Source organism: Pleuronectes platessa, chromosome 3 (assembly GCF_947347685.1).
Source record: "Pleuronectes platessa chromosome 3, fPlePla1.1, whole genome shotgun sequence".
NCBI classification, from domain to species: domain Eukaryota; kingdom Metazoa; phylum Chordata; class Actinopteri; order Pleuronectiformes; family Pleuronectidae; genus Pleuronectes; species Pleuronectes platessa.
In genome coordinates this window covers 372,570-399,524 of record NC_070628.1, presented here as the reverse complement: position 1 = coordinate 399,524, position 26,955 = coordinate 372,570, and the positions used below count along the sequence as shown (strand labels likewise).

At 45.1% G+C, this 26,955-nt stretch overlaps 2 protein-coding genes across 14 annotated transcripts in view; one reads left to right on the top strand and one right to left on the bottom strand.

Moving 5' to 3' along the window:
* Nucleotides 1-4,447, top strand: part of LOC128437456 (BMP/retinoic acid-inducible neural-specific protein 3) — a 214,427-nt gene extending 209,980 nt beyond the window's left edge. For all 3 annotated transcript variants that reach the window (XM_053419627.1, XM_053419626.1, XM_053419624.1), the window contains 2 exons: nt 2,909-3,209; nt 3,677-4,447. In XM_053419627.1, the coding sequence (XP_053275602.1) occupies nt 2,909-3,209; nt 3,677-4,447 (1,072 nt within the window). The remainder of the gene's footprint in view (nt 1-2,908; nt 3,210-3,676) is intronic.
* LOC128437454 (NACHT, LRR and PYD domains-containing protein 12) overlaps nt 1-26,955 on the bottom strand; it is a 278,177-nt gene that overhangs the window by 242,449 nt on the left and 8,773 nt on the right. The window lies entirely within an intron of this gene.

Genomic DNA, 26,955 nt, shown 5'->3' with positions numbered 1-26,955 from the left:
CCGGTCCTCTCTCTCTTTAGCATCCTTGAGATAGATGAGAGATGTGTGATTGATTTTTCTGGCCACTTCTCGTCTGTGCAGACAATTATGAGTGGATAAGACAGTGCAGGGAGCAGGCAGCTTGGTTTTCATTAGGCCTGTGATGATAAAACACACACAGCACACTTGGCAAAATCCTCTACATGGTCATTCAAGAGGAGTTTCCACTTCTCTTATTCATATGCTTCTTCCCCAAAAGAAGGAGTCAGGTTTATTTTTAAAACACACTGAAAGGTCGTGATGAATGTGATTCCTCTCAACTCAAACAGTGCAATTAAGATGTAGCCCTGAACATGTGGAAAAGGTTTTTAATGAACTCGTCGGGGCATTCGGACCAAACTCATCTTCACAGCCTCACACTGGTTCAGTCACATTAGGAGAAGATGGCCAGAGGGAGAGACAGCTGCTGGATGGGGCCTTTTTATTCCATTACACTTTTCATATGTACAGAATCTGAGAGAAAGTAGGGGTTAAAGGACCATTGTGTAGAATGTAGTGCCATCTAGAGGTGAGGTGACGTATTGCAATAGCTCTCCTCTTCCCAATGTGTGAGAGAAGTAAAAATTATGAAACCTTCTCGTCTTGCGTTGGCCACTGTAGAAACATGACAGTGCAAAGATGGCACAAGGGGCTCATACCATTAGTGTGTAGTGTATATATACCAATGTAATCATACTTGTGACTATTTTATTATATGTTTGCAGATAGAGGAACTTAATCCTACACACTGGAGAGAAGTTCTTGAAATACGCATCAGGTATTCTTTAAGTACACCCTGCAGTGTAATTAGAAGTGAAGGTATAAAGTCCTGCATGATGATTTGATGTTATATTCCATATGAATCATCAGATACACAGAAAATAAATAAATGAAATGCAGTAAAGATTTGTAAGACCAACATTAAAACAATGAGGTGGTGCATCACTGTATTTATACTTTTCCCAGTTTGGAGTCAAAGAAGTTGAACTGACCTGAAAACAGCCCTGACCTCAGCCGTGGGATAAATTGGAGTCACGACTGATCTCTGATCTGTGCTTCACATCATTAATGCACATGCAGCTGCATGGGAGCTCATCTCTTCAGCCAGGTTTCAAAACCATGTAGAAGGAGTCAGAGGAACTCAGGCTGCTCTGGTGGCAGATTGATGCCAATGGATTGAAAGAGTAATGTCGGGGTGTTATTTTCTGTTTCTTCAGTCAAGAGTTAAACTCGGCGCTGGTCTTGTGTCAGGGAATCCAACTGTGGGTTTAATCTTTAAATTCCACAAATCTTCAGCCTGTCAAACTTCCCGGGTTCAACTATATTTTCCTCCCAAACTGTGTTTCCTGCCCCTTCAACGCTGGAGTGAGACGGCCCGGTGATTTACAGCGCCGGGCGGGAACCGGGCTTGCGGGGGAGCAGAGAGGCTTTACACAATCACACCGGGGAACTAACAGCCCAACTAGAGGCTTGTCCCGGCGCCCGCTTTGCCCCGCTGACGCTGTCGGGGGTGAATTGCTGTGCCCACAGGTAGCGGAGGTGATGGAGAGGAAATGCCATTTTTGGTTCACTTCCCTTCGCTGCCTTTTTCCATTAGAAGGTTTTGATATTCAAATCAGCGAATTTTCTGAACTCGGAGTCGATTCCACACAATGCGATGGGGACACACGGAGGAAGCATGCCCCCCCCCCCCCCCCCCCGACGGTAATCTGTAACATTTTCAGATTAGCATAAAGTTTACCACAATACACCAGCATCAAAGAAAAAAAGCTTCTTGTGTTTTTCTGAAAGGGAAGCCAGCGGTATGCGCTGTGCATTCCGTCTCCTCAGCGAGCAAAGAGGATCAGAGGCATAAAGGGATCACAGTCAAGAAAGTGCCACAGACGGGAATCAAACTCCGGCTCACAAGGGGGAATTATACAGTGTGCATGTCTGAGAGCGAGTTGCCCTGCAGCTGCAGCGCACTTCTAATATTAATGTCGCAGTCTGATCAAAGAACAACTTTCTCTCTACATCCCGTCTCCCGCTTCCTCCTCCTTGTCAAACACCGATGTTTGTGCCTGTATCCTCTTCATGTATATCCTCCTCTCATCAGGCGACTTGAAGGCAACGCAGGAAATGCTCCGAAAGAATCTCAGGCAAAACTCTCTTGATAATGCAAACAAATAATCCTGATGAAAGAGAAGTCCTAATGGATTGTTGTGCAAATGTCTAGAGATTACTTTCCTGCTGTGAATATCCAACTGAAACTTAAAGGAACAGACAGATACTTTCTTTAGTTATGGAAGTTTTATCTGTTTAAAAAAACTTTGTGATGTATAAAAATCACAGATTCAAGAAGGGCAGTAATTTAAAGCTGCATTTTTTGTTTATTCCATCAACAAAAACATATTCAATTATTTAAAGTTACTTTTGAGCTTGAATGTTGAATCTCTCAGAATTTATGACGTTAGCACCAAACACGTTATAAACTTCATTAGGGGAAAGGGTTTGCTTGGTTTTCATGGACATTGTTCAGTTGTCTCCTCAAATCATTTGGTTTTATGTTGTACACAGTATTTTACTATGTAGTATAGATGTAGTACTCATAGTATAGTATATAGTATGCACTGATATGGACAGATTGAAATGATGGTTGTGTTTATAAATCTAGAAAAGCAGGATTATTTCCGTGTAAATGATCTAAACCAGGATTACCAGAATCCTCTCAGGCCTCATATATTACACTTGACAATTTTTTTATGATAAAGCCGTCTTCAGGTGCCCTGGACCAAATAAAGTCTCTACTTATTAAACAACTTAAACCCATAAGTCCTGTTCAATAACCCACTCTCCCTCTCTCTGCTTGTCTCTCTCTCCATCTCCTGTCTATCTCTCCTCCCCGGTTCAGACCTCGGTCCTACCGGCTCAGTCATTTCCAGTCCCTGCTGTACTGCTCGGAGAGTAACCAGCTCGGCTCGTTCTCCGAGGAGCTCCACAGCTGCAGCTGCAGATACGAGCACAGCCCCTGTCAGCTGCCTCCGCCCTGCACCGTCGGGGAAGGCTCGGCGTGTGCGGCGTGTGCACCGGACAACCACACCCTCTGCAGGCCGATGGTGGCGGACTCCACGGAGAACTACCTGGGATTCGAGACCGACCTCCAGGACCTGGAGCTGGGCTACCTCCTGCAGAGAGCTGACCGCAGGCTGGAGGTATTTCTCTTTTAGCCTTTGTTTAATCATGTCAGGCTGACGGGAGCTGAGGGCCTGGGGTGCGTACGTGAACTCATGGGAACCACTCGGCTTTACAAAGTGTTTACCTTCTGGCTACTGAGCAGCTTTATAGGTTTCCCCTTGTTTGTTTCCCTTTGGATTTATTGTACAATGTTTTAGATGTTCTGTACATCTACAAGCTTGGAATAGGAGAAAATTCCATCGAGTTACGATAACATTGTTCAGTAGTTTTTAGCGTAAGCTTCCTATTAGAAAGACAATCAGCACTGGAAACAAAACCTCCTTGGCAGAGGCAACGATCTGGAAACAAACAAGACATAATTAATGAATAGCAAAGCTGCCACATTGGCTAAGGGGTGTATCAAGTAGACGGTATATCTCTTTTCAAGTGTTCTTGTTGTTTTCTTACTACACTCATACTGTGTTTCATGTCTGCTTGCTGTCAGGTCCACGCCATCTTCATCAGCAACGACATGCGACTCAACAGCTGGTTCGACCCCTCGTGGAGGAAGAGGATGCTGCTGACCCTGAAGAGCAACAAGTACAAGTCCAACATGGTCCACATGCTGCTGGGAGTGTCCCTCCAGATCTGCCTTACCAAGAACAGCACCCTGGAGCCGGTCCTGACTCTCTACATCAACCCCTTCGGAGGGAGCCACTCAGAGAGCTGGTACATCCCCGTCAACGAGAACAACTTCCCGGACTGGCAGGCCAAGAAGCTGGACCTGCCCTTCGAGTGCTACAACTGGACTCTGACACTGGGCAACAAGTGGAAGACGTTCTTTGAAACCATTCACATCTACCTTCGGAGCAGGATAAAGACTCAGGAAGGGCTGAACGACAGCGTGTACTACGAGCCCCTGGAGATGACGGACCCCGCCCGGAACCTGGGCTACATGAAGATCAACAGCATCCAGGTGTTTGGCTACAGCATGCACTTTGACCCGGAGGCCATCCGCGACCTGATCCTCCAGCTGGACTACCCGTACACGCAGGGCTCCCAGGACACGGCCATGCTCCAGCTCCTGGAGATATGGGACAGGGTGAACCGGCTGTCGCCTCCCGGTCAGCAGAGGCTGGACCTGTTCGCCTGTCTGCTCCGGCACCGGCTCAAACTGACTCCCAGCGAGGTGGTTCGCATCCACGCCTCCTTACAGGCCTTCAGCTCACGTCTGCCCAACTCTATGGATTACGAGACCACCAAGCTGTGCAGTTAACAGCTGCTGGGGGGGATATCTGGACTGCCACCGGCTCCATGACACCTGCGGGACGTGATCGTGGCTTAAAGTCGTTTTACCGTCTCTGTGGATCACCGAACTGTTTGGTGAACCGGGAGGGGACCGGCTGTGGACAGCTGACGAATGTACTGATCTGGTTGTTTTGGTTTATCGTTTTGTGGGCAACTAACTTCAGTGCTATATTATATTAAAATGAGGTGGAGCGGCCAGGACGATGCACATCTGTTTCTCCAGAAACAAACTGGAAACCAGTTCAACAGTAGAATTTCAGATACCACCTGCATAACGTTGAACCATCCTGTTTCGATATGACTCTGCTCATTTATACTGTAAGAACCGAATGCCAAACAGAAATCAACGGACATTTTATGGTAAAAAAAAAGAAGAAAAAAGATAATATATGGTACAGTATGTTTGTTTGTAATTTTTATATGTTTCTTTGCTTCGGTGACAGTGCACTTTCCATGAAGACCAGAACAAAGTGGTGTCAGTACAGATTTTGTAGATAAATTGATATTAAAACATCATGATATAACAGATCCCAGTATGTGGTAATATTTATTCATGGTACTTGATTAGATTTCCAAAGAAATAGGAGTCGGGGAAATGGGAATGGATCCAAGTGATTTTAAACAGATTTCCCTCAGATTCCCGAACCACGTGTTGCAGCATTTTCTGATCACTTCACAAAACAGACATTAACAAAGGTATTAAGAACATTTTAGTAAATTAAATCAAACTAATGCAGATCTATTCATTGTCCGTCTCTTCAAGAAACAACCAACAGCCCCTTTGTTAATGCTAAACACTGATTCCACTGCACTTAGGCAAGCTGATGTAAAACTGAGACCGTGTTTGAAAGGCGATATCACTCACAGGTTTAATCACTTACACACTAACTCATAAATGCTGTAAATCCATCAAATTAATCCGCTGCCAAATATGATTCAGTGGTGCGCAAAACAAAATGTAATTTACAGATGAGTGAAGGGCGGAGGTCCAACACTGAGCAGGATGGTTTCAGGTCTGGGGAGACGGGACTATCTATATTTATTTTTACTGTAGGAATTGTTGGAAATAAGCTGAAGCAGGAGACTGACCTCTCTCTCTCTCTCTCTCTCTCTCTCTCTCTCTCTCTCTCTCTCTCTCTCTCTCTGCAGTGCATTGTTAGAAAAACATGTCTTCTCTCCCCACTCTTCCCAAGCATCTGTTTGCATCTTAACTCTGGCAGCCGGCTGCACCAGCTGTGTATCTGCTTGTGCCCTGCTCACACTTTACATACAGTACGTAAGCGTGACCTGACGCCTTAGTCAACACTTCCACCACTCTCGCTTATGGCTTACACTCACAGACACGCTCCCGTATCGGGCTGAGAGTCTCAGGCGCTCGGCAGTACCCTGGCTGAACGGATCCAGGACGGCGGCGGCTGCTGCTGCTGCTTTGGTGGAGCTGACGTACCGCTTCCACAGCACGGCCAGTTTAGACAAGGTGATGACACAAATACCAATTAGGCTCATGCAGTACACCGCACTTTGTACACAATTGAAGTGAGTAGCATAACACTTCAACACAATGTGTGTATGTGTGTGTGTGTGTGTGTGTGTGTGTGGACTGAGTTAGAAGAAGATGAAGGAAGGAAACAAGAGTTAGACTTGTAGGATCAGTGGTCATATTGTGCAGACGGTGTTGTTTCATTTTGATTCTCAAGCTCAAGCAGAGGCTCAACTCTCGCCTTATTTATGTGTTCCAATATGTCGGGGATAACCGATGCAGAGGTGCAGCTTGATCACAGTCTGATTTCATATTGAGCTGGAAATCCTGAACACAATCCTGCACAGATGCATCATTATCCTTTTGTAAGAGAGTGTCACTGCAGTGTTTTGTTTTGATGAGACACAACATAGAGATGTGGTTGCATCTCACCGCTAAAGGCGTCACACCAAAGCACCCAGACTGATCCGACCCTGGTTAGAGACGGTGCTCTGGCTTCTTTTCTTTTTAACCTCCACCACAGAGGCCATGTTCGTTTTTCAGCCAAATTCCTCAAAAAGCTTCTGAAAGGATTTTCATGAAACTTGGTAAAAGGATGAGACATGAGCCAAGAAAGAACTCATCAAAGTTTGGCACAGATCCCGACAATGGGCCGAGTGGGACATTTGGGAGTTTTGGCATTTTCGACATAAGATTAATTCATGGATCTTGATGAAGAAAATTAAGTATTTCAGCGACTGATGTTCTATGAATGTGTGAAATTTGTTGTTTATCGATTGAATTTAAAGCAACACAATGCAGGATTAACTCTTGTGTGTTACGGTCTGATAACACAACGCTACACACAAGCATTTTTTGTCAAGCTGATGGGGAAGAAACCGGCAAATTGACAAACTGACGATTTTACCTAAATATGAAGGCTAGTTTATTTGTTAGAACTTTGGAAATGAAAAATATGGATTTACTTGGCTTCAGCTTAAACAGGATTTAATATAATTTCAGGTAAAGTATAAAATGTGAACCCATCGCGTGCAGTATTCACTCTTCATCTCAGCAGAGAGCGACGATGACCAACTCTCATATTTCCAACTTTGGAATTAAATAAAGCTACATTTAGTTTTTCAGCCCTGAAAGGATCCAGTAGAAAAAAGCAACACATTTCTGTAATGAAGCGACTGCAGGTATATTTCCAGTGGAATTGAAGGGCTTTGTTTCGGGGGGGAACCATACTGTGCAAATGCAATCACGGAATTTGTTAGTTAGCTCTCAGTGAAACTCCAAGCTGTATCGATCCAGAGCGTCCGTGAAGATTGCACGAGTGAAAAACCTCAACAGGAAACAAGCGTCGCTCTATATTCAGGGTGAAATCTTCCTTTATTGAGACGGTTGAGTATAGTTTGGTGTTCAGGTGAAATCCAGCTGCCTCAGGTTTCTTCTCCTGCTCTCACATCCGTCGTTTTGTTTCCACAGTCACATTCACACAATTATGGCGGCTCCCAGCTGTTGTGACAACTTCGAGGAGATCACTCATCCTCGAGTGGAGATCGGAAAAATCAACAAACATATTTGTACACAATGATAAAGCTCCCATTCCACACACACACACACACACAAACAAGAATCAACTCGTCCAGATCGATACCTTCTGCATTGTTTCTCTTCCAGCGGCAGCCTGGTTCTCGGTGTCAGTATGGATGAGCATTGTCGGGTAGCAAAGTGTCGAGCGTCGGCTTCAATGCAGACCAAACCCCCCCCCCACCCCCCCACCCCCCCGGGGCCCCGACACCCCAACGCAGCCGGGAACAGGAGGAGGAGGCGAAAGGTAGCAGTCGCCCGCCAATGAATCAATACGCTGCTTTATTGCTTCAGAGAACAAAAGGCTCTGCGCCGAGATCGATGGCACCGCCGAGGAGCCTCTGATAAGAAACACAATGTATATAAATAAATAAAATTCTCCTGGCATTTGGCTGCTTCGTGCCCGCGACCTGATCACCATCAATTTATTACCGATGGGATGTTTTCCTGCCTGATGAGCTTTTGTATGAGCACAAAATCAATCTTTAGTTTATCAGCCACTGTGATGCATTCTGAAGAGACGTCACTCAGGAAGGCAGACGAGCGACTGTCACTTGGACGAGAAGACGCTCAGATTAAAAGCCAAAGAGAGGAAGAGCAGAAATTATCATAGTTCAGTTTTATCTCTGTATCTAATTAGCCTGCGTCTTGATATTGAAAATATGGTAAATATTAGATAAGATGATCTGTTCTTGATCCCTGGGGAGGGAAATCTGCATAGTACAGCAAAATACAGAATATAGGTAGAAATATTATTATAAACCATTAGAAGGCAATGAAATAGAACTATATAAGAAACAATCGGGCACAAAACACAGTGACACAAACAATTATGGCAGTTAACAAATTATATGATATATATTACTTTTATGAGAGTGTTCTAGTACCTTTATATGACTAAACAAAAAGGATTTCTATTGTTATTATTTATTGTAAGACAAGTAAATGACCTACATTGAAAATTAAATCAAATAACATATTGTTATTTTGGATTAAATGAGTAAATGAGGTGAATTTACCATCGTCTCTTTTCCAAACACTTTCTTAGTACGAATGTTTGTATTGATCGACTTTTGCTGCTTTTAATTGAATAATACGAATACAAATACACATGCATATCATATTGCCAGCAGTAGAAAGTAACATGGAAGAAGTGTTTTTGCTGTTTGCAGATAACCTACTGTTTAGTTTAGTTTCAGTTTTAGTTTAAAAAGTCGTTCACTCTTCAGAACCAGTTCTTATTCTCTTCCATTCCTTCATTTCTTTGTCCCTTAACGAAGCTGCAGAAGCTTCTCAGCAGAATAAAGTGTCAGGCACCACAGGGAGGGGGGGGGGGGGGGGGGGGGGGGGGGAAGCATGAAATCATCAGCGTGGACGATGAGACACTAACTTGGACACCTCGGCTCTACTTTCATTATGGAAATGTTGTTCCAAACTGTCACACTGCAGCAGCGGTGGTGGTGCCGGCATCTCACTCTGACGGCCCAGCAGAACCCCCCCCCCCCCCCCCCCCAGTGCGACTTTGGCGAGTGCTGCTCACAAGTCGTCAAAAGCACATTGTGAGTCCGTTTTGGAGCATTTTCATAATTGTCAGATGACTCCGGCGTATGTTTCAGGTGATGCTGCGTTCAGGTAATCTAACACAATACTGGATTCACCATGTGTTACACAGGGTTTACACGTGGTGTACGGTGTGTGATGTGTCATGAATGATGTGCACAGTATAGCCAGAAGATTACCCTTGTAATGCTTTAACAGAAATATGGTTTCATACAGGACGTAGGAGGAGAATAAGTGGAGCACCAGGACATTTGCATTGAGTCCACATGACAGAGAATACAGAACATAACACAAGACGGATGAGAGGAGAAGGAGAAACACTCCCCCCCCTCCCCCCCCCCCCGACTCACCACCATATTCATCCCTATGAATTATGAATCGCGTTCAACACTCCAGAATAAACTCCAGCAGCTCGTCTGTGTGTGTGTTTGTGTTGTTCATCAGCTCGAGCGATGGTCAGCGATCAGGCTTATAAATATTAATGCGAGGGACCCTTCTGCTCCGCTAACACATATTTAGACACGGGATGAAACCGGGGGGGGGGGGGGGGCTTTAATGGGATAATTGGATGTGATGTCACTCCACCTAATGAGCCACTGTTTGTGAGCATGGACAGCAACACACACAAGAAAAGGCCCGACACTAATCAGCCGGGCCCACGAGAGCCATCTCACGCTGCAACATCCATTACAGAAGAACTGCTCCAGGGATCCTCGGGCCAGGCTTCCCACTGCATCACTTATTAGACCATCCTCTGCTGTGACATGTCCTCATCAGAGGACCGGGGCCCCGCTGAGAGACAAGGTCATTTGTGAATTGTTTTGATTTGTGTCACAGTTTTTTACAAACACCACCACCACCACACCCCCCAGAGTCAATGTGTGAAATCCACATCGTTTCTTCTCTGGCTGACCGAGGCCAAGCGCCGCTGCAGCTCTTTAACAAAGTATCACTGAGTTAATGCTCATCCAACATCACACTGACCCTTAGATGATGGTAATCCTGCACCAGTGCAGCCATTTCAACTGGGCTCTTTCTTTTTCGGAGTATTTCACACGTGCATAATCAGCTGTGAACGGAGCTTGATGGAAATGAAATGACTCTTCATTCTCTAAGCCATCTTTAGGTTTTGTGTCTTTACAGTCATTGCCCCAGTCGTTACTCCATGATGGTGATAGAGTCGCTGGGAGACGTGTTCACATCTTTGCTTAAGCATCATGTGAAATATCAAGGCTGGAGTCACCAGCTAATGGAGCCTGAGGCTGAAATGAGCTCCGGGCCGCGAATTCAAAACTCATCCGCTTCTTTTTTTTAGTTATGAGCCACACGAGGAATCATACATGAAGCTGGATGGTCAAATCAGGTGAAGCCTATTTGAGCATGAGTTACCATTAATTAAATCTGCTGCTGATGCAAGAAATTATTAATGGTTGATGTGGAACAAAACAAATGTTTAGTTCCTGTTGGGTTTTTAAACATGTCTTACATCTGACACCACTTTTCCAACGTTATCATTAACATTACAAACACGTAAGGTTCAGTACGTCAGCTCTTTATAGCACTAAATTAAAAAATAACGTTATCTACAATATATTTACTCATTTAAATAGAAGTAGAAAACATAGTTACAAACTTATACTAGTACTCTATGTTGTACTACCATGTAAATAAACTCTTTATATGCAATCCAAACAATTTAAAATGCACAAGAACAAAGAAAACATGGAAGTACTTTAAAGTAAATTTCATTTTTCTACCATGAACCAGAAAACCTTAGTTCCATTGTTTTCCTGTTTTCAGAGCTTCAGTATTAAAATCTGTTCATAGGAAAAAGTCCTGTTCACTACTGATCAATATTTATATGATATCACAAGACAGCAGTTTTCATCCGTTTCCCTTGTTTCTTCATTTGACGCCAGTTTAATTAAAAAATGCTTAGAAATCAGTAGAGTTCAAACGAGATAAATAAACAAGTTTGTGAGATTGTTGACATCTATAATCGCAAATCCAAATGAAAACAATACAGATCTGAAGACGTTTACTGGGATAATTATGTTTCTAATCATCTGAAAACAAGGCAAATATTTCTGTTTGTGTCAAAGTGAACATTTAGCAGATTTCCATGCAGTTGAGCAGAGGCGCTCAATATTTAAATACAACTTAGAAAAACTGAGGTAATATTATCCACTCAGAAAACCAAACACATCTTCACATCCTGGAGAACGATGAGTCAAGAGAAGCTCAAGTCCCCTGAAAAGGCAGCACTCTGCAGAAAAGACGTCCCGGTGCCGCACAAACACTCCAGATCCCTGAGCAGCCTGGAGTGGAGGGAAGTGATCATTAGGAGGCTCGCTGGCTCTCGAGCAGGATGATGCCGCTCACCGCCTCCCGGTGACACGCGTCAGCCGTCACAGGGAGAAGTAGAGGCTCAGCAGACAGCCGCGGTAATTAAGGTTAAACCAACAAACGCAATCAACGTCCAATCAGCCGGTATTGTGGCAAATGGCGGTGCCTGAAGGAGACTGTGTTCGTTTCCTGTGTCCTCGGGAGGTGTTTGGTGGAGGGAACTTGAGATGTTCTGCATTTGAACAAGCTTTGCATGACTGTGGGAAGGTTTTAAAGTACATACTGGTTTCACTTTTGAAATGTGACCAATCCAAGTATACTCCAAAAGACAACTCTTAAAACTTTCATCCACAACGAATCTGTTGCCACATCTGTAAATCCTGTACAAGTGATTAAAATCAGAAAAGTGAAGAAGGTGGGATAAGAACCACCGACAATGACAAACAACCCTCAGGAGAGTTTGATCCAAGTCCTTTCTATCAACATGGATGAGGCAGGGTTCATGACCTATGCTGCAGTCAGCCACCAGGGGGCGATCAAGAGGATTTGGCTTCACTTTAAGGGTGCTGTCATATTAATATGCAGTCTCTAGTACTTAGTGCACACAATGCATCATTTCCTCATTCACACAATGACACATTGGCTTGAAACCACTTTTTGTTGTCCACAGTATAATCTGAAGTGTTTTAACAACATAATTCAAGTACTGATACATTTCAAGAAGGAACATTTATCAGTGAAATACTTTGATTTACGTCTACTCGTGCGTATGTTGGATCATCATCAAGTACAAAGTGGTGTTTGCAAAAACATATTTTGTATCTGTCATCAGCTCAGACACAAACACAAAGACAACACATTTCATCTCCCACATCAAAACCCATCAGACAGAAATTTAACTGGAAACATTACGGGCAGTTTCCGCCTCCTCCTAATCTTCCTCTTCTCTCAGCCTGATTACTTTTCTCCCTCAGAGGTGGAGGCTTGAGATCCAGTAAAACAACGACGCCTCGGCTTTCATTAAGGAAAGCTATCGTTGTAATCATTTTGATTCATAAACAAGAGTTGAAAGCTGTAAAAGATGCTTGAGAGGGAGCGAGAGTATTGATTGAAGGGAGAGATTAGAAATGAATGACCCGTGTGTCCCAGATTGAATAATCAATTTTAATTAATATCAATTTCACAGTGCAGCTGCTCTGTAACAGGTTTTGGTGCCGTTCATTTGTCAAGCTCTCGGGGAGAACCCCCCCCCCCCCCCCCCCCCCCCCCGAACTGAACCGACTGTGCTGGAGGAATCAGAGCCTCCCCCGTTTCCCACCACAGGTTGCTAACCTGAGTCCCACTGACCTGTAACTAGAACCAGTCGTTGTTCTATCTTCAGATGAGGAGAATATCAAACCCTAGTATTGATGCCTCATGTGACAAGTCCTCCTGGCAGAGCTGGGACAGTGGAGAGGCTGGGGGGGGACAGAGTGTTCCTATTAGGCCTTGAATACATCATGAAACCATCCATCATTCCAGTTTTACTCCAGATGACAATGATGAGGTGCTCCAGTGTGTGTCTGTGTGTCTGTGTGTGTGTGTGTGTGTGCACCTGCACCTGCAAGCTGTGGAGAGGTGCAAGTGATATTTCAAATCCTAATGGAGCGGACGGGGTGATTGCTCCGTGAGAACAGGATAGTGACATCTCTATAGGTGTGCCCTTATCAGGAAAATAATAAGGCAATTTTCAAGAGAGGAATTAGACGTGGAGACTGTCAAAAAAAGGTCTGAGCCAATCGAACCGAAGAGGATGCTCATTAGAGAGCTGCAATTTGCATATATTGCATGTCAGACATATTGGCAAAAATGTCAAAAACTAAATCCAAAAAGCCGTTCCAGTGCATCCGCTGGAATTGCTCCTTGATCAGAGTGAATCAATCTGACAGGTCGGTGACATTATGGTTATCTGGTGGAAATAAATCACGGTGTAGACATTCATCAGACGCAGCAGGAGTTCAAGTCCCCCCCCCCCCCCCCCCCCCCCCCAGATTGCACCAGAGAGGGAAGTCAGAGAGAAAAACAAAAAAAGAGTTCAATCAATTCCTGTTCTCTGAAAAAAAAACAATTCTGATCCACACGAATGTAAAAATCGACACGGTCCAGGAAGTGCGCAGACAATCATGAGTCTGTGAGAGCCGTAAAAAAAAAAAAAAAAAGCTTTTCACAGAATCTGTGAAAGTGCTTCTCTGCCTCCCATCATCCCCGAGCCCACCACTTAACCAGCTCTGGATGAATTGGTAAATGGGCCAAAGCCTATCATTGCCGCGGTGCTGATCGAGTAATCTCTCGTAGGTTCGTCCTCAGACCTCGGCTCCAGTTTGTTTTCCTCCAGTCGTCTCAGCGGTTAACTTTCTAAAGTGCACGAGGAGGAGACTTGTGATGGATCCGCTCTGTCTCGCGTGGCTCCGAGTCGCCTGGCAGATCCCCGTCATCCTCTCGTTGAGCCGCGAGCCGGAGGGCCCGTGATGTCAAGTGCCTCTGACACGCCAGACAGATGATGCTCTAAGCCCCCCCCCCCCCCCCCGCTCCAGAATATTAGGAGGGAACGCCGCAGATGGATGGATGGATGGATGGATGGATGGATGGCGGGCTGGTGCCGGCACAGACACAGGGATCCTAATAGAGCTGTTCTGATCATCACCATCAACATCTCGCCGTCCTCACGTTCACGTCCAGCGGTTTCAGAAAGTGAGTGGGGGGGGGGGGGCAGTGGGAGCACCTTATCGTCTGTGCAGGCGCTGGCTCCTTTCAAGACTTACAAGCATTAATTAAGAATCCATTATGAGCCCAAATCCATCAGCAACGTGGACATTATGCAGAGCGACAACCCATTATTCCAGCCGGTGTTGTGCTTTGTATGCATGAGTTATAACAATTTCTGCTGGGTTTATGAAAAATAAAAAAAAATAGGCAGCAAAGCCATCTGTTTGTTGTGGGTCCGGACGCGGAGTGAATATTGATGAGGGCGCCGGTCGTTCCCGGTAATGTGTCACAGCTCACAGCTCCATCAGAGAGGCCAGAGCGACAGGAAGTCACGTGACTCGGGTCATTGAGATCAAATCGAATCCGACGGATCCGGATTTTGCAGAACTGGAGAGATCAGAAGCTTCTTGCCGTCAGGAGACCGGTTTTCAGAAGCACCTGGAATGTCCATGCAACATTCCCGTCAGACCCACAATGCAACGTTCACAGAGGGTATTGATGTTTCCTCACCTGTGTGGGCAGAGCGTTCACATCCAGGCATCGGGTCAGTGAGAGATGTGAAAGAATTCCATGTGTCTATTCACAGACCGGTCATTTTCTATTCTAACAGGATGAATCCCGAGCTCGTCTCACTCTGACCTGTGGATATAATGGATTCTGGCTGTGGAAGGTTATTATTGGATGTAAATGCTCATAGAGAAGGTATTTTTCACCAGGTTTTTTAATGTCACGTCTTAATTTCAAGTTGACATTATTGCAAAGGTGTCCTGGTTTTGTCTTTAGAGTGTTTAGTTTCCGTCTCTTTTTGAAGAGTGTTTTCAGTTTATTAGAACCTCCTTGTGTTTCATGATTATCCCTGTGTTTATGTTGTTTATGAGTTGTGTCTGTGCCCACTCCCTGTGTCCTGTGATTGCCTGCACCAGTCCTCATGTGTTCCACAATGGCCCATGCCTTCCCTCTGTGTGTATAAGTCTCTGTGCTTCCCCTTGTCCTTGTCGGTTCGTTGTCTTAATGCCTGTCGTTATTCTTCGTCTCCTGTGCTTGTTCTCGTCTTCTCATAAGCTTCCTGCTTCAGTTTTGACATTTTGGAGATCAATGTTTTTTATTGTTATTTTTCTGTTGGACATTTACCAATTAAAAGGACACTTATAGTTTAAACTCTCCGTCCTGGGTCCATCTGCCTAACTCAACCCTGACAATAGGAGACCACGTGAAACGTTTCAGAAGCTTCAGACCTCGAAAGGACTTTGTCACTGAAGGACTCGTTTATTCAAAGTGATTATAGAAACATCCCCTTTGAATGTGAACAGCTGAAAGGTCCAATTGATTCATAAATAAATCAGCCGAGAGGTCAAATGAGAGACGCACAGGGCGCCTGCAGAGTTCCAACACGTCCTCTCGCGGTTTGCACGGCTCCTTCTAATCTCCAGCCTCCGCACCAAAGCAGTGAAACACACAGAAAACAAGATTCATCTGAAATCCCTCTAAGCCTTTATCGAATAAATGCTCATACACAATGAACCCGGCGCACTGGAACAGATGCAAACAAGGGCTTCAAAAACATCACATGTACACACACACACACACACACAAACACACACAGCTCGAATCCTCAGGGAGCGAGGGCGGCCCTGCAAATGTTCATGGTTAAATGCAGAATTTAAATTCACGTTAGAGAGAGCGGACTGGAAAACAAACATCACCCTCCTTCATGAAGATGCTCTTCCGGCGGCATTGACACAAATGTTATTGGTGCTTAAGGTTTGCATTAGACAGGAGGTGATGTTCCTCGGAGGCCACGTCACGAGGCAAATTCCCCTGAAGTCCACCCGGCATAAAGACAAAGAAACAAATCACCAAGTCTACATTTAATGTCAAAATGTCACGAGTATTGTGATTGCTTTTGGAATTACCGACCCAGTGGAAGCCTGATTAAGGTTAATTGCTCCCCGGCGTGCTGTGAGCGAGCTTGACCGATGTACGTTCAGGTTCACGCCCACCGGTGAGGAGTGATGTCTCTGTGGGAGCTGACAGGAGGGACGGCAGATGAGAGGTAAGGTGAGAGCCGTCCATCACGGGTTTGATCCCTGTATTCTTTACAGTTACCTGGTGGAGGTAAATATTAGCAGGTGTTGACCTGAGACGCACCCTGCAGGTCAGCGGGGGGGTCATTTATTCTCGTTTTCTCCCACGTCTCCTACGTAAAGATTCAATTACTTCTTCCATGACTCAAAACCTTCTCATCCAGGCCTCTCGGGATCTCCCAACTCGCACAGCAGAAGAAGAGCATCAGGCACAGACAGGGTAAATAACAACAAATTCAAATCTGGTCATTTGATTTACAGGCCGGGGGAAATTTAATGATCATGAAATATTCAGAGAGCGTGCCCTGGATTTTGTGGATTCATGTGAACATTCTCTCCAGCGCTACTTCTCATACAAAGACTTCCACTCAATTGAATCCCACTGTTTAGGATCGAGACTTCCTTCTCTCTTGGTGAGAATAGAATTTGAAGATGAAGAAGATGAGGAAGCCAAAGGAGATGAAGGTCATCACCCCCGAGCCATGACAATTAACTGTAAAGATGGATAATATGACAGATCCCCTAAAGTGGAGCCAAAGAATCTGGATCACCCCCTGGTGGCTGTCTGATTAAGATTAAGATTAAGATGCATTTATTAGTCCCAAACACATGCACAGTCATGCAAAGGCACACTCATGCAGATAGGGAAATGTAACCTCTGCTTTTGACCCATCTGGTGCAGGACACACAGAGCAGTGAGCGACCATGTACGGCGCTCGGGGAGCAGATGTTGGGGGAGTAAGGTGCCTTGCTCAGGGGCACTAGACAGGGTAGGGACACTCTTGGATTTTTGGACAGATCAATCCAGGTTCGTCTTTTGTTGTCTCTCCGTGGAGTCGAACCGGAGTCGAACCAGAGACCTTCTCTGCCCATAGTCCAAGTTTCTGCCACTAGTCCACCGCCTCACCGCCACCGTCTGCAGTATAGCTCATCAACCCTTCCTCCTCCTGGTTAGCAAATGGGACATGAACCCATCGAACATCAAAATACACGTCTTCTTTTTCCTCAGAGATGGTTTCTGTCACTAAACAGTTATTATCATATTGACATTTCTGCTTTTTCCCATCCATGAACGAATGGGACTGGCTCATGACTGGTTGAGCCCAACTCTCACCCGCTGCTCCAGGCGAGAAACGTAGAAAACTTACCAACTGTATCTGTTGTTCTGATAAACTTTCATAATCACCAAAAAACTGAACAACAAATTAAATGTACCAACTTGAATCGTTTGTGCTGCTGCCATCCAGTTACTGGATTTACCCCCAATTGTTTTGCGTGACTTATTTGCTGCATTTTAAATTTGCTGCGTCTTATAAAAGTCATTTTATGAGAAAACTCACCTTCATCTCTTCCCATATATGTTCATAGAGACCTTTCTTTTCAGATTATAAATCACTGCCTGCTGCAGACTGTAATAAACAACTGGGATCCCAGTATTCAGGAACTGTGGCCTCTTCAAAAGTGACAAATTATGAATTTGACTTTCAAATTCTTGTATTTCGCCAACTCGTGGTGTTGTTTGCACTTTTTGGAGGTGAATAATGTGACATTTGAAAATTAAACATCTTCCTCTGATGCAGAATTCATGAGCAACAAAGACAACGCGTTCTCCAACTTGCACGGAAACAAAAAAAATATGAATAAGAAAAGTCAGTCGGAGGTAAACGGTTCCTCAAGGGGAATAAAACCCAGCGACAGCGACGCCTCCGCTGGCTTTAAAAGATAATGAGGAACACGGCGACATTGCTCATAAGCTGCTCAGAGATTTTCTTTAAATTATTCTTTCCTCACATCTGACTTTGTCCATAAAAGCACAATTTGTCTCTCTCTCTGCGTGAGTTGAATGTTTTTGATCAGGGGATGACAGATGGGTCACTTATTTATGATATCTGTCGTCGCAGCACCGACAGAAGCCACAGCAAAAATTCTTCTGGTAGAAAAACACAAAAGGTTTAGAGATTCCTCTCCTCAAAGGGAACTGGTTAAGCCTCATTTCCATTTGAAAGTTTTATTTTCCAGGAAGTCACTATACTGGGTTTTTAGAGGCTCTTAAACAGAATACACCATCAGACGCTGGAGGAAGTTCTGTGTGACTTTAAATTACAAATTCTCTGACACATGTTTCACGATGAACAGTAGTTGGATCTTCAGAAAGAGAAACAACAATAACCAGTCACAGGGATGTTTGTTAGCTACAGGAGTTTAAAAATGAATCTTTAAATGAGTAATGATAGTAGTTATGTTATATTTTCAAGACTAAATAATATTCTTCAAGCGCATCTATTTAATTCAGAGACATTTTGCAGTGATGTTGGGATGGAATACTATTTTTTTGCCTTCGTGATTTCTGTATTTGTTATTTGACATATTTTGATTATGCGCATTTGTTCAGTGTCCAGTTTTTTTATTGTTGTTGGGCTCTGCTCTCTTTTAACACAACTTTGTAAGGGGGGGGGGGTTGGCAGAGGTTAGTGGCTCTATGTGCATGATCACAATGGTGCAGAGTTGTGATGATCTCCCTCTACCAGATTTCTCACGACTTTCTAACCTTACACACAGAGAAAAACCTTAACACCACTGGAGGAAAAGAACATTTAAAATAAAGCACAAAATGTCTCTTTTGACCTTTTTGAGGAAATCCAGTCATTAAGGTCTTATCGACCGAGAGCTCGGCCTTAACAAAATGTAAATGACATCGGTCTCCATTGAGCGAGTCCCCTGTCACCTCCTCTCAGATGAATGACTCCTGCACTCGCCACGATCATGGATGAAACGTGTTCATCATCATCGAGTCCTCAACAATCCAGCTTCACCCAACAAAGTCACTGCACTTTCAATATTGATGACGCCAAGTGGTTTTTTCCTTTTGTCTGTCCGACCTTTGTGTGTCTTTGTCGCTGCACATCTCGAGTGTGAGTCTGAAAGAGAGCAGTGAAGCTCTATTTCAGCTCTGCAGGACCTTGAAGTGTCCCCAAGCAGGACAGTGACTCTCTCCTCCAGCTCCTCGGTGGCTCCTCTCTTGATGAACTCGACCTCCGGCTGCCCTGCAGAAGGGACAGGAGGAATAAAGAGACCTTCCCTGTGAGGAGCAACACTTTTCCTCTCGCCTCATGCAGCCGCTCCATCAATTCCTATTTGGCCATAATAGAATATTACCTTCTGCCCACACACAGCAAGCCAAGTCTAGTTTATTATATATTTTCAATTCAACTGGATATAGGATGAGGAGCTCTGCTGCCAACAAGATAAAAAATGTGCTGGGGATATTAAATTGCTGTGACTCAATTTGCACAAACACAGATGAAGTTTTAATTGGATTATTGTAATAACTGGTCAGGCTGATGAAGATGGGCTCTGGACTGAGGTTTGGAAAAAAACTGGCGAGCGCGGTTTTGGCTGAGGCCAGGGACGGGCAAATTGTTCAGGAGGGGGGGAATCCAGAACGAGACGGGGGGGGGGGGGGGGGGGGGGGGGGGGACCTGAGGCACATGAGGATTTGACAAAACGAATGATGTGGAGGGTTCAAATCCTGCAGCTGGTTAGTTAGTGACCTGAAGTTTAATGTATGTAGTTCTGAGATGCATCTTTAGAAAAACTGAAATTCATCACATTAACATGACAACAACATCTGTCCACCCCGTGCTGCGTGGACAGATGTGTGGACGGACCGCTAGTGATCACTGACTGTTTGGTGAATGAATGAAATCAACTGATAAAGAATCATAAATAAATGTATTGATCTGCTGTCAGGCTGTTTATATTGAGACATATTGATCAGATGAAGAATTTCATAACGAGCACAAGCTTTTCCTTGTAAGTATAAAGTTTATCCCATAAATGTGTTTGATGGATTCTAACGGATCCTTTGGAGACGTGTTGTTCACACTTTGTGTTTGGTCACATGACACCAGCCTGGTGCACAGCTCCATGAAGAGATGATGGTCTCACTCTGCTGCAGAGGAAGTGGACCTCAGAGCTTCAACATCTGCTGACAGATGTGAGAGCAGCGTGTTCATGAACATGGCGTCACAGTCACATGTTACACTGACACTAGTGTGTTGAGGATCATCACAAAGTCACATGATGACCTCTCCTTGGGTCAGTTTTCTATTAAATATGGTAAAATGTTTATGAAACAGTTTCCTCATTGACTTAAAGATGCTCTGCTCTTCATCGACTCTTCTTCATTCTGTAAATGTCTCTTTCACTTTTCTTCTGCTGGTTTCCAGTATGTCAAACTGGTGATTTTGTTCTTTTACCTGCACCAAGGACGAGATGTTTCCACCAGTTTGTTTGAAGAGGAAAGAAAAGCTGAGTCATGATTCCAGTGAAGTCGGTGGAAGGATGTTTATTGAGCATTAAAGCAGAGACAAGTAGAAACAGAACTTTTCTCTCTGAGATGTTTTTCTTCTCGTTACATCTGGTTTGTCACAGAGGAAATGATCCATGTGTTTGACTCATAGACTGAATATAAAGGCTTTGACTGGGATGTGCTGCTGTTATACTGCAGCGCCACCTGTGGGTCAAAAGTAGAAAAGCCACCACCGCTCTGCACCTGATGCAGAAATGAAAACGTCCCATTTTTAAGTCCAGAGTTTTGATCTTTTGTGTCAAAGACAAAACTCTGATTTTAAACTCAAAGTGATTTCAATGTGTTGAACTTTGTGTTGAACTAAATCAATTTGTGACGTGAATCCAGGAACTTTAAAATCATAAACAAACATATACACAGAATGTGGTTCTACACACATGGAGACACACTGAGGGACAAAGGTGGACAATAATAAAGACAAACTTAAACACACTGTATGTGACTCTTTATAGAGGGTTTATATATTCTGCTTGTGTTGTGTCATTTCAATAAACACATTCTTCATGTGAATAAACACAATCGGGGCAGGAAGGTTGCTGGTTTGAATCCGGTTCAGATGGGGTCTTCCTGTGTGGAGTCTGCATGTTCTCCCCGTGTTTTCTCCAGGTGCTCCGGCTTCATCTCACAAACACATGCAGATTAGGGGTTGTGTAGATTGGAGACTACACACAAGCTGCTGCTGCTTCAGCCTCTGGATCCTCAGGACACAGCTCAGCCTCCGTCCACACACACTGTCCTCTTCACACTGTCCTCTTCACACTGTCCTCTTCACACTCAGCTCCACCTGTTGAGAGAAGAAGACATCAGTGTCACAGAGACTCACTTCATCAGCTGTGAGTCAGTGATGCAGCTCATCCAGTAGAAAGAGCAGCAGGGACTTCAGTCCTGTTCAGAGGTGGAGCAGCTTCCTCTCTGCTTCATGTTCACGTGTTGGAATGAACACGCTAAGAGCTCAGTGTGTGTCCTCTGCATGTCAAAGTGCAGAGTGGACACCTGAGAGGTGGATTTACTGCTGTTACAGGTGAAGCCATGTTTCACTGTGTGTTGATGAACATCTGCTTCTGACAAACTGGGACCAGAGGAGACAGATGGACCTCAGCAGAGGTTCTGCTCTGTATAAAGAGCTCCTGGTTACCATGTGATGAGGAGAGGCTTCAGTCCCACTGATCTCAGAGCTGTGACAAAGATCCACCTGATCAGTTCTTCACTGATGAAGTGAGAGGACAAACTGTCTCAGATCAGATGAAGACGACACCGTCTCTGTCCCTCGTGTGAGGCTGTCAGCTGTGGTCCAGCTTGTGTAAGTTACAGCGCCCCCTGGTGGCATCTGGTCAAAATATATTACGTGACCACGACATAATAACGTGTGAACGAGACAAATAACTCGAGGCCACGAGATCTGAATCTGTTGTTTACTAACAAGACGAGTGGAAGACAAGAAGACACACACTGTCTCACTGTCTCTGAGGACACACACTGACTCACTGACTCTGAGGACACACACTGTCTCACTGACTCTGAGGACACACACTGTCTCACTGACTCTGAGGACACACACTGACTCACTGACTCTGAGGACACACACTGTCTCACTGACTCTGAGGACACACACTGTCTCACTGACTCTGAGGACACACACTGTCTCACTGTCTCTGAGGACACACACTGTCTCACTGTCTCTGAGGACACACACTGTCTCACTGTCTCTGAGGACACACACTGTCTCACTGTCTCTGAGGACACACACTGTCTCACTGACTCTGAGGACACACACTGTCTCACTGTCTCTGAGGACACACACTGTCTCACTGACTCTGAGGACACACACTGTCTCACTGTCTCTGAGGACACACACTGTCTCACTGACTCTGAGGACACACACTGTCTCACTGTCTCTGAGGACACACACTGACTCTGAAGACACACACTGTCTCACTGACTCTGAAGACACACACTTCTCACTGTCTCTGAGGACACACACTGTCTCTGAGGACACACACTGTCTCACTGTCTCTGAGGACACACACTGTCTCTGAGGACACACACTGTCTCACTGTCTCTGAGGACACACACTGTCTCACTGTCTCTGAGGACACACACTGTCCCCGAGGACACACACTGTCTCACTGTCTCTGAGGACACACACTGTCTCACTGACTCTGAGGACACACACTATCTCACTGTCTCTGAGGAAACACACTGTCCCCGAGGACACACACTGTCTCACTGTCTCTGAGGACACACACTGTCTTACTGACTTTGAGGACACACACTGACTCTGAGGACACACACTGATGCTCTGACTTTGAGGACACACACTGTCACTGAGGACACTCACTGTCTCTGAGGACACACACTGTCTCTGAGTACACACACTGACTCTGAGGACACACACTGATGCTCTGACTTTGAGGACACACACTGTCTCTGAGGACACTCACTGTCTCTGAGGACACACACTGTCTCCCTGTCTCTGAGGACACCCACTGTCTCTGAGGACACACACTGTCTCACTGTCTCTGAGGACACCCACTGTCTCTGAGGACACACACTGTCTCACTGTTTCTGAGGACACACACTTCTCACTGACTCTGTGGACACTCACTGACTCTGAGGAGACACACTGACTCTGAGGACACACATTGTCTCACTGTCTCTGTGGACACACACTGTCTCACTGTCTCTGAGGACACACACTGACTCTGAGGACACACACTATCTCACTGTCTCTGAGGACACACACTATCTCACTGTCTCTGAGGACACACACTGACTCTGAGGACACACACTGTCTCACTGTCTCTGAGGACACACACTGACTCTGAAGACACACACTTCTCACTGACTCTGAGGACACACAATGTCTCACTGACTATGAGGACACACACTGTCTCACTGTCTCTGAGGACACACACTGTCTCATTGACTCTGAGGACACACACTGTCTCACTGTCTGTGAGGACACACACTGTCTCACTGACTCTGAGGACACACACTGTCTCATTGACTCTGAGGACACACACTGTCTCACTGTCTGTGAGGACACACACTTACTCTGAGGACACACACTGACTCTAAGGACACACACTGTCTCACTGTCACTGAGGACACACACTGTCACTGAGGACACACACACTGACTCTAAGGACACACACTGTCTCACTGTCACTGAGGACACCCACTGTCTCTGAGGACACACACTGACTCTAAGGACACACACTGTCTCACTGTCACTGAGGACACACCCTGTCACTGAGGACACACACTGTCACTGAGGACACACACTGACTCTAAGGACACACACTGTCTCACTGACTCTGAGGAGACACACTGACTCTGAGGACACACACTATCTCACTGTCTCTGAGGACACACACTTTCTCTGAGGACACACACTGTCTCACTGTTTCTGAGGACACACACTGTCTCACTGACTCTGAGGAGACACACTGACTCTGAGGACACACACTATCTCACTGTCACTGAGGACACACACTGTCACTGAGGACACACACTGACTCTAAGGACACACACTGTCTCACTGTCACTGAGGACACCCACTGTCTCTGAGGACACACACTGACTCTAAGGACACACACTGTCTCACTGTCACTGAGGACACACCCTGTCACTGAGGACACACACTGTCACTGAGGACACACACTGACTCTAAGGACACACACTGTCTCACTGACTCTGAGGAGACACACTGACTCTGTGGACACACACTGTCTCACTGTCTCTAAGGACACACACTGTCTCACTGACTCTGAGGAGACACACTGACTCTGTGGACACACACTGTCTCACTGTCTCTGAGGACACACACTGTCTCTGAGGACACTCACTGACATTGAGGACACACACTGTCTCTGAGGACACACACTGTCTCTGAGGACACTCACTGTCTCTGAGGACACACACATGGACCTGTCTCCAGGAAGCTGAGGTCATCTGGTGTTTTGGGGACAGGATGAGTCTGGAGACATTGAGATGTTCTGGGTGAGTTAGAGATCAACTGAACCAACCAGACGTTGATTTAAACTTCCCTTATCCGTCCCTTTAAGGAGAGTGAGCACCACACAACAGTGTAGAGTCACTGTGGTCAGTGGGCGGAGCTTCTATACGGGTTGATCTCCAACTTAACCTGGAGCAGGTTAGCTGTCATCAGAAGTTACCATGGTGATTGACCTGGTTAAGAAGTGGACGAGCTTCGTAGAACTGAAAAAACTAAACCTGAAGTTAACCTGATAACCACAAATCCTGCTTGGTAGCACAGACCCTGGATCTGTGATACTGACTGTGTTTAGTAACATACTGATGAAAGCAGCGTGGACTGACTCCAACCATCTACTGACCTCAGAGTCTCCAGTCGACAGGTTGGACTCTGCTGTAGATCAAGCAGCTCCTTCACTGCTGAGTACTTCAGGTTGTTGTCTCTCAGATTCAGTTCTCTCAGATGAGAGGGGTTTGACCTCAGAGCTGAAGCCAGAGAAGAACAGCTGATCTCTGACAGACTGCAGCCCCTCAACCTGGATAAAGAATAAAACTTAACTGTAAATTAAACTGAGTTCATGTGTGAAGATAACAGACACATATTCATGTCAGCACAGACTCATAACATGGAAGATAAATATGAATCAGACATGTTGGACTAAAAACGAGTCCTGATTCAGAACAAATAGATTATTTGGACCCGGTCTCTGTCCTGCAGATCAGTTTAGGAAATCCAGAACTAAACTCAGTGTTTTAACAAGTAGCTGAATATTTAAAATGTCACAGATTAATTCATGAATGGATTCAAGTTATGTATGAAGAGGAATTATGTTCAATTAGAATTAAATGAGATCAATTGTGTATAAATGCTGTTTATAAATATGAGATCTACAAAAGTCAGTCAGTGAACTGACCTCAGAGTCTCCAGTCGACAGGTTGGACTCTGTAGAAAACCACACAGCTCCTTCACTCCTGAGTCCTGCAGGACATTTAGACTCAGATCCAGTTCTCTCAGATGAGAGGGGTTTGACCTCAGAGCTGAAGCCAGAGAAGAACAGCTGATCTCTGACAGACTGCAGTAATCCAACCTGGATAAAGAAATATGAATATTAGAATGTGTCCTCCTGTTGTTGTGGATCGTCATCATGTCAACACAGACTCTCAACATGCTGCTGACCTCAGTCCAGTCTGTGACCTGAAGATAAATATCAGATCAGACATGTTGGACCATTGTTTCATTCATCAGCTTCTTCTCTGTGTGTTGGTCACTGAGCAGGTTTGTGTAATTAAACACTGTTTAAAGTAGGGACGGCTCCTGATGTCACTTCCTGTTTGTTTCTATACTTATCAACTGTCCAACGTGTTTCAATAAGAATGTGTCTTATTTTGAAAACCTGAGGAGGACGAGTGCTCGGCCTCAGTCCACATGTTATTTACTGACACTTTCTTACTGATCAGGAGCAGGTGAGTGCAGGTGAATGGAGTTGATGAGGTGGACGTGACTGACAGGCTGGGTGAGTGACAGATGACTGAGGGACAGTGAGCAGAGCAGAACTGAGACAATTCAAATAAATAATGACCCAATAAGAAAGAAAGTCTGAAAAGTGAAGAAGGATTTAAGGACCTCAGAGTCTCCAGTCGACAGTTTGGACTCTCCAGTCCAGAACTCAGCAGCTTCACGTCTGAATCCTGCAGGTAGCTGTCACTCAGATCCAGTTCTCTCAGATGAGAGGGGTCTGACTTCAGAGCTGAGGCCACGACTTCACAGTGAGTCACTGAGAGTCGACAACAACTGAGTCTGTAATTAAAGAAAATATCAAATCTGTGAGAATTAAATCAGAAAACACAACATTCATACAAAACGTGATCATGTGACCCTCACCCTGGTAAATCCCCTCTTTGTTAAAAACTCCTCTGACACACACACACACACACACACATATACACTGACACTCACTGACACACACTGACACACACTGACACACACTGACACACACTGACACACACACACATATACACTGACACTCACTGACACACACTGACACACACTGACATACACTGACACACACTGACATAAACTCTCACTGACACAAACACTCACTGACACACGCACGCACACACGCACGCACAGACACACACAGAGACACACGCACACACACTGACACACACTGACACACATTGACACACACTGACACACACTGACACACAAGCACACACGCACACACACAGACAAACACACAGACAAACACACAGACACACACAAACACACACTGACACATACACTCACACACTCTGAAACATTCACACACAGACACACT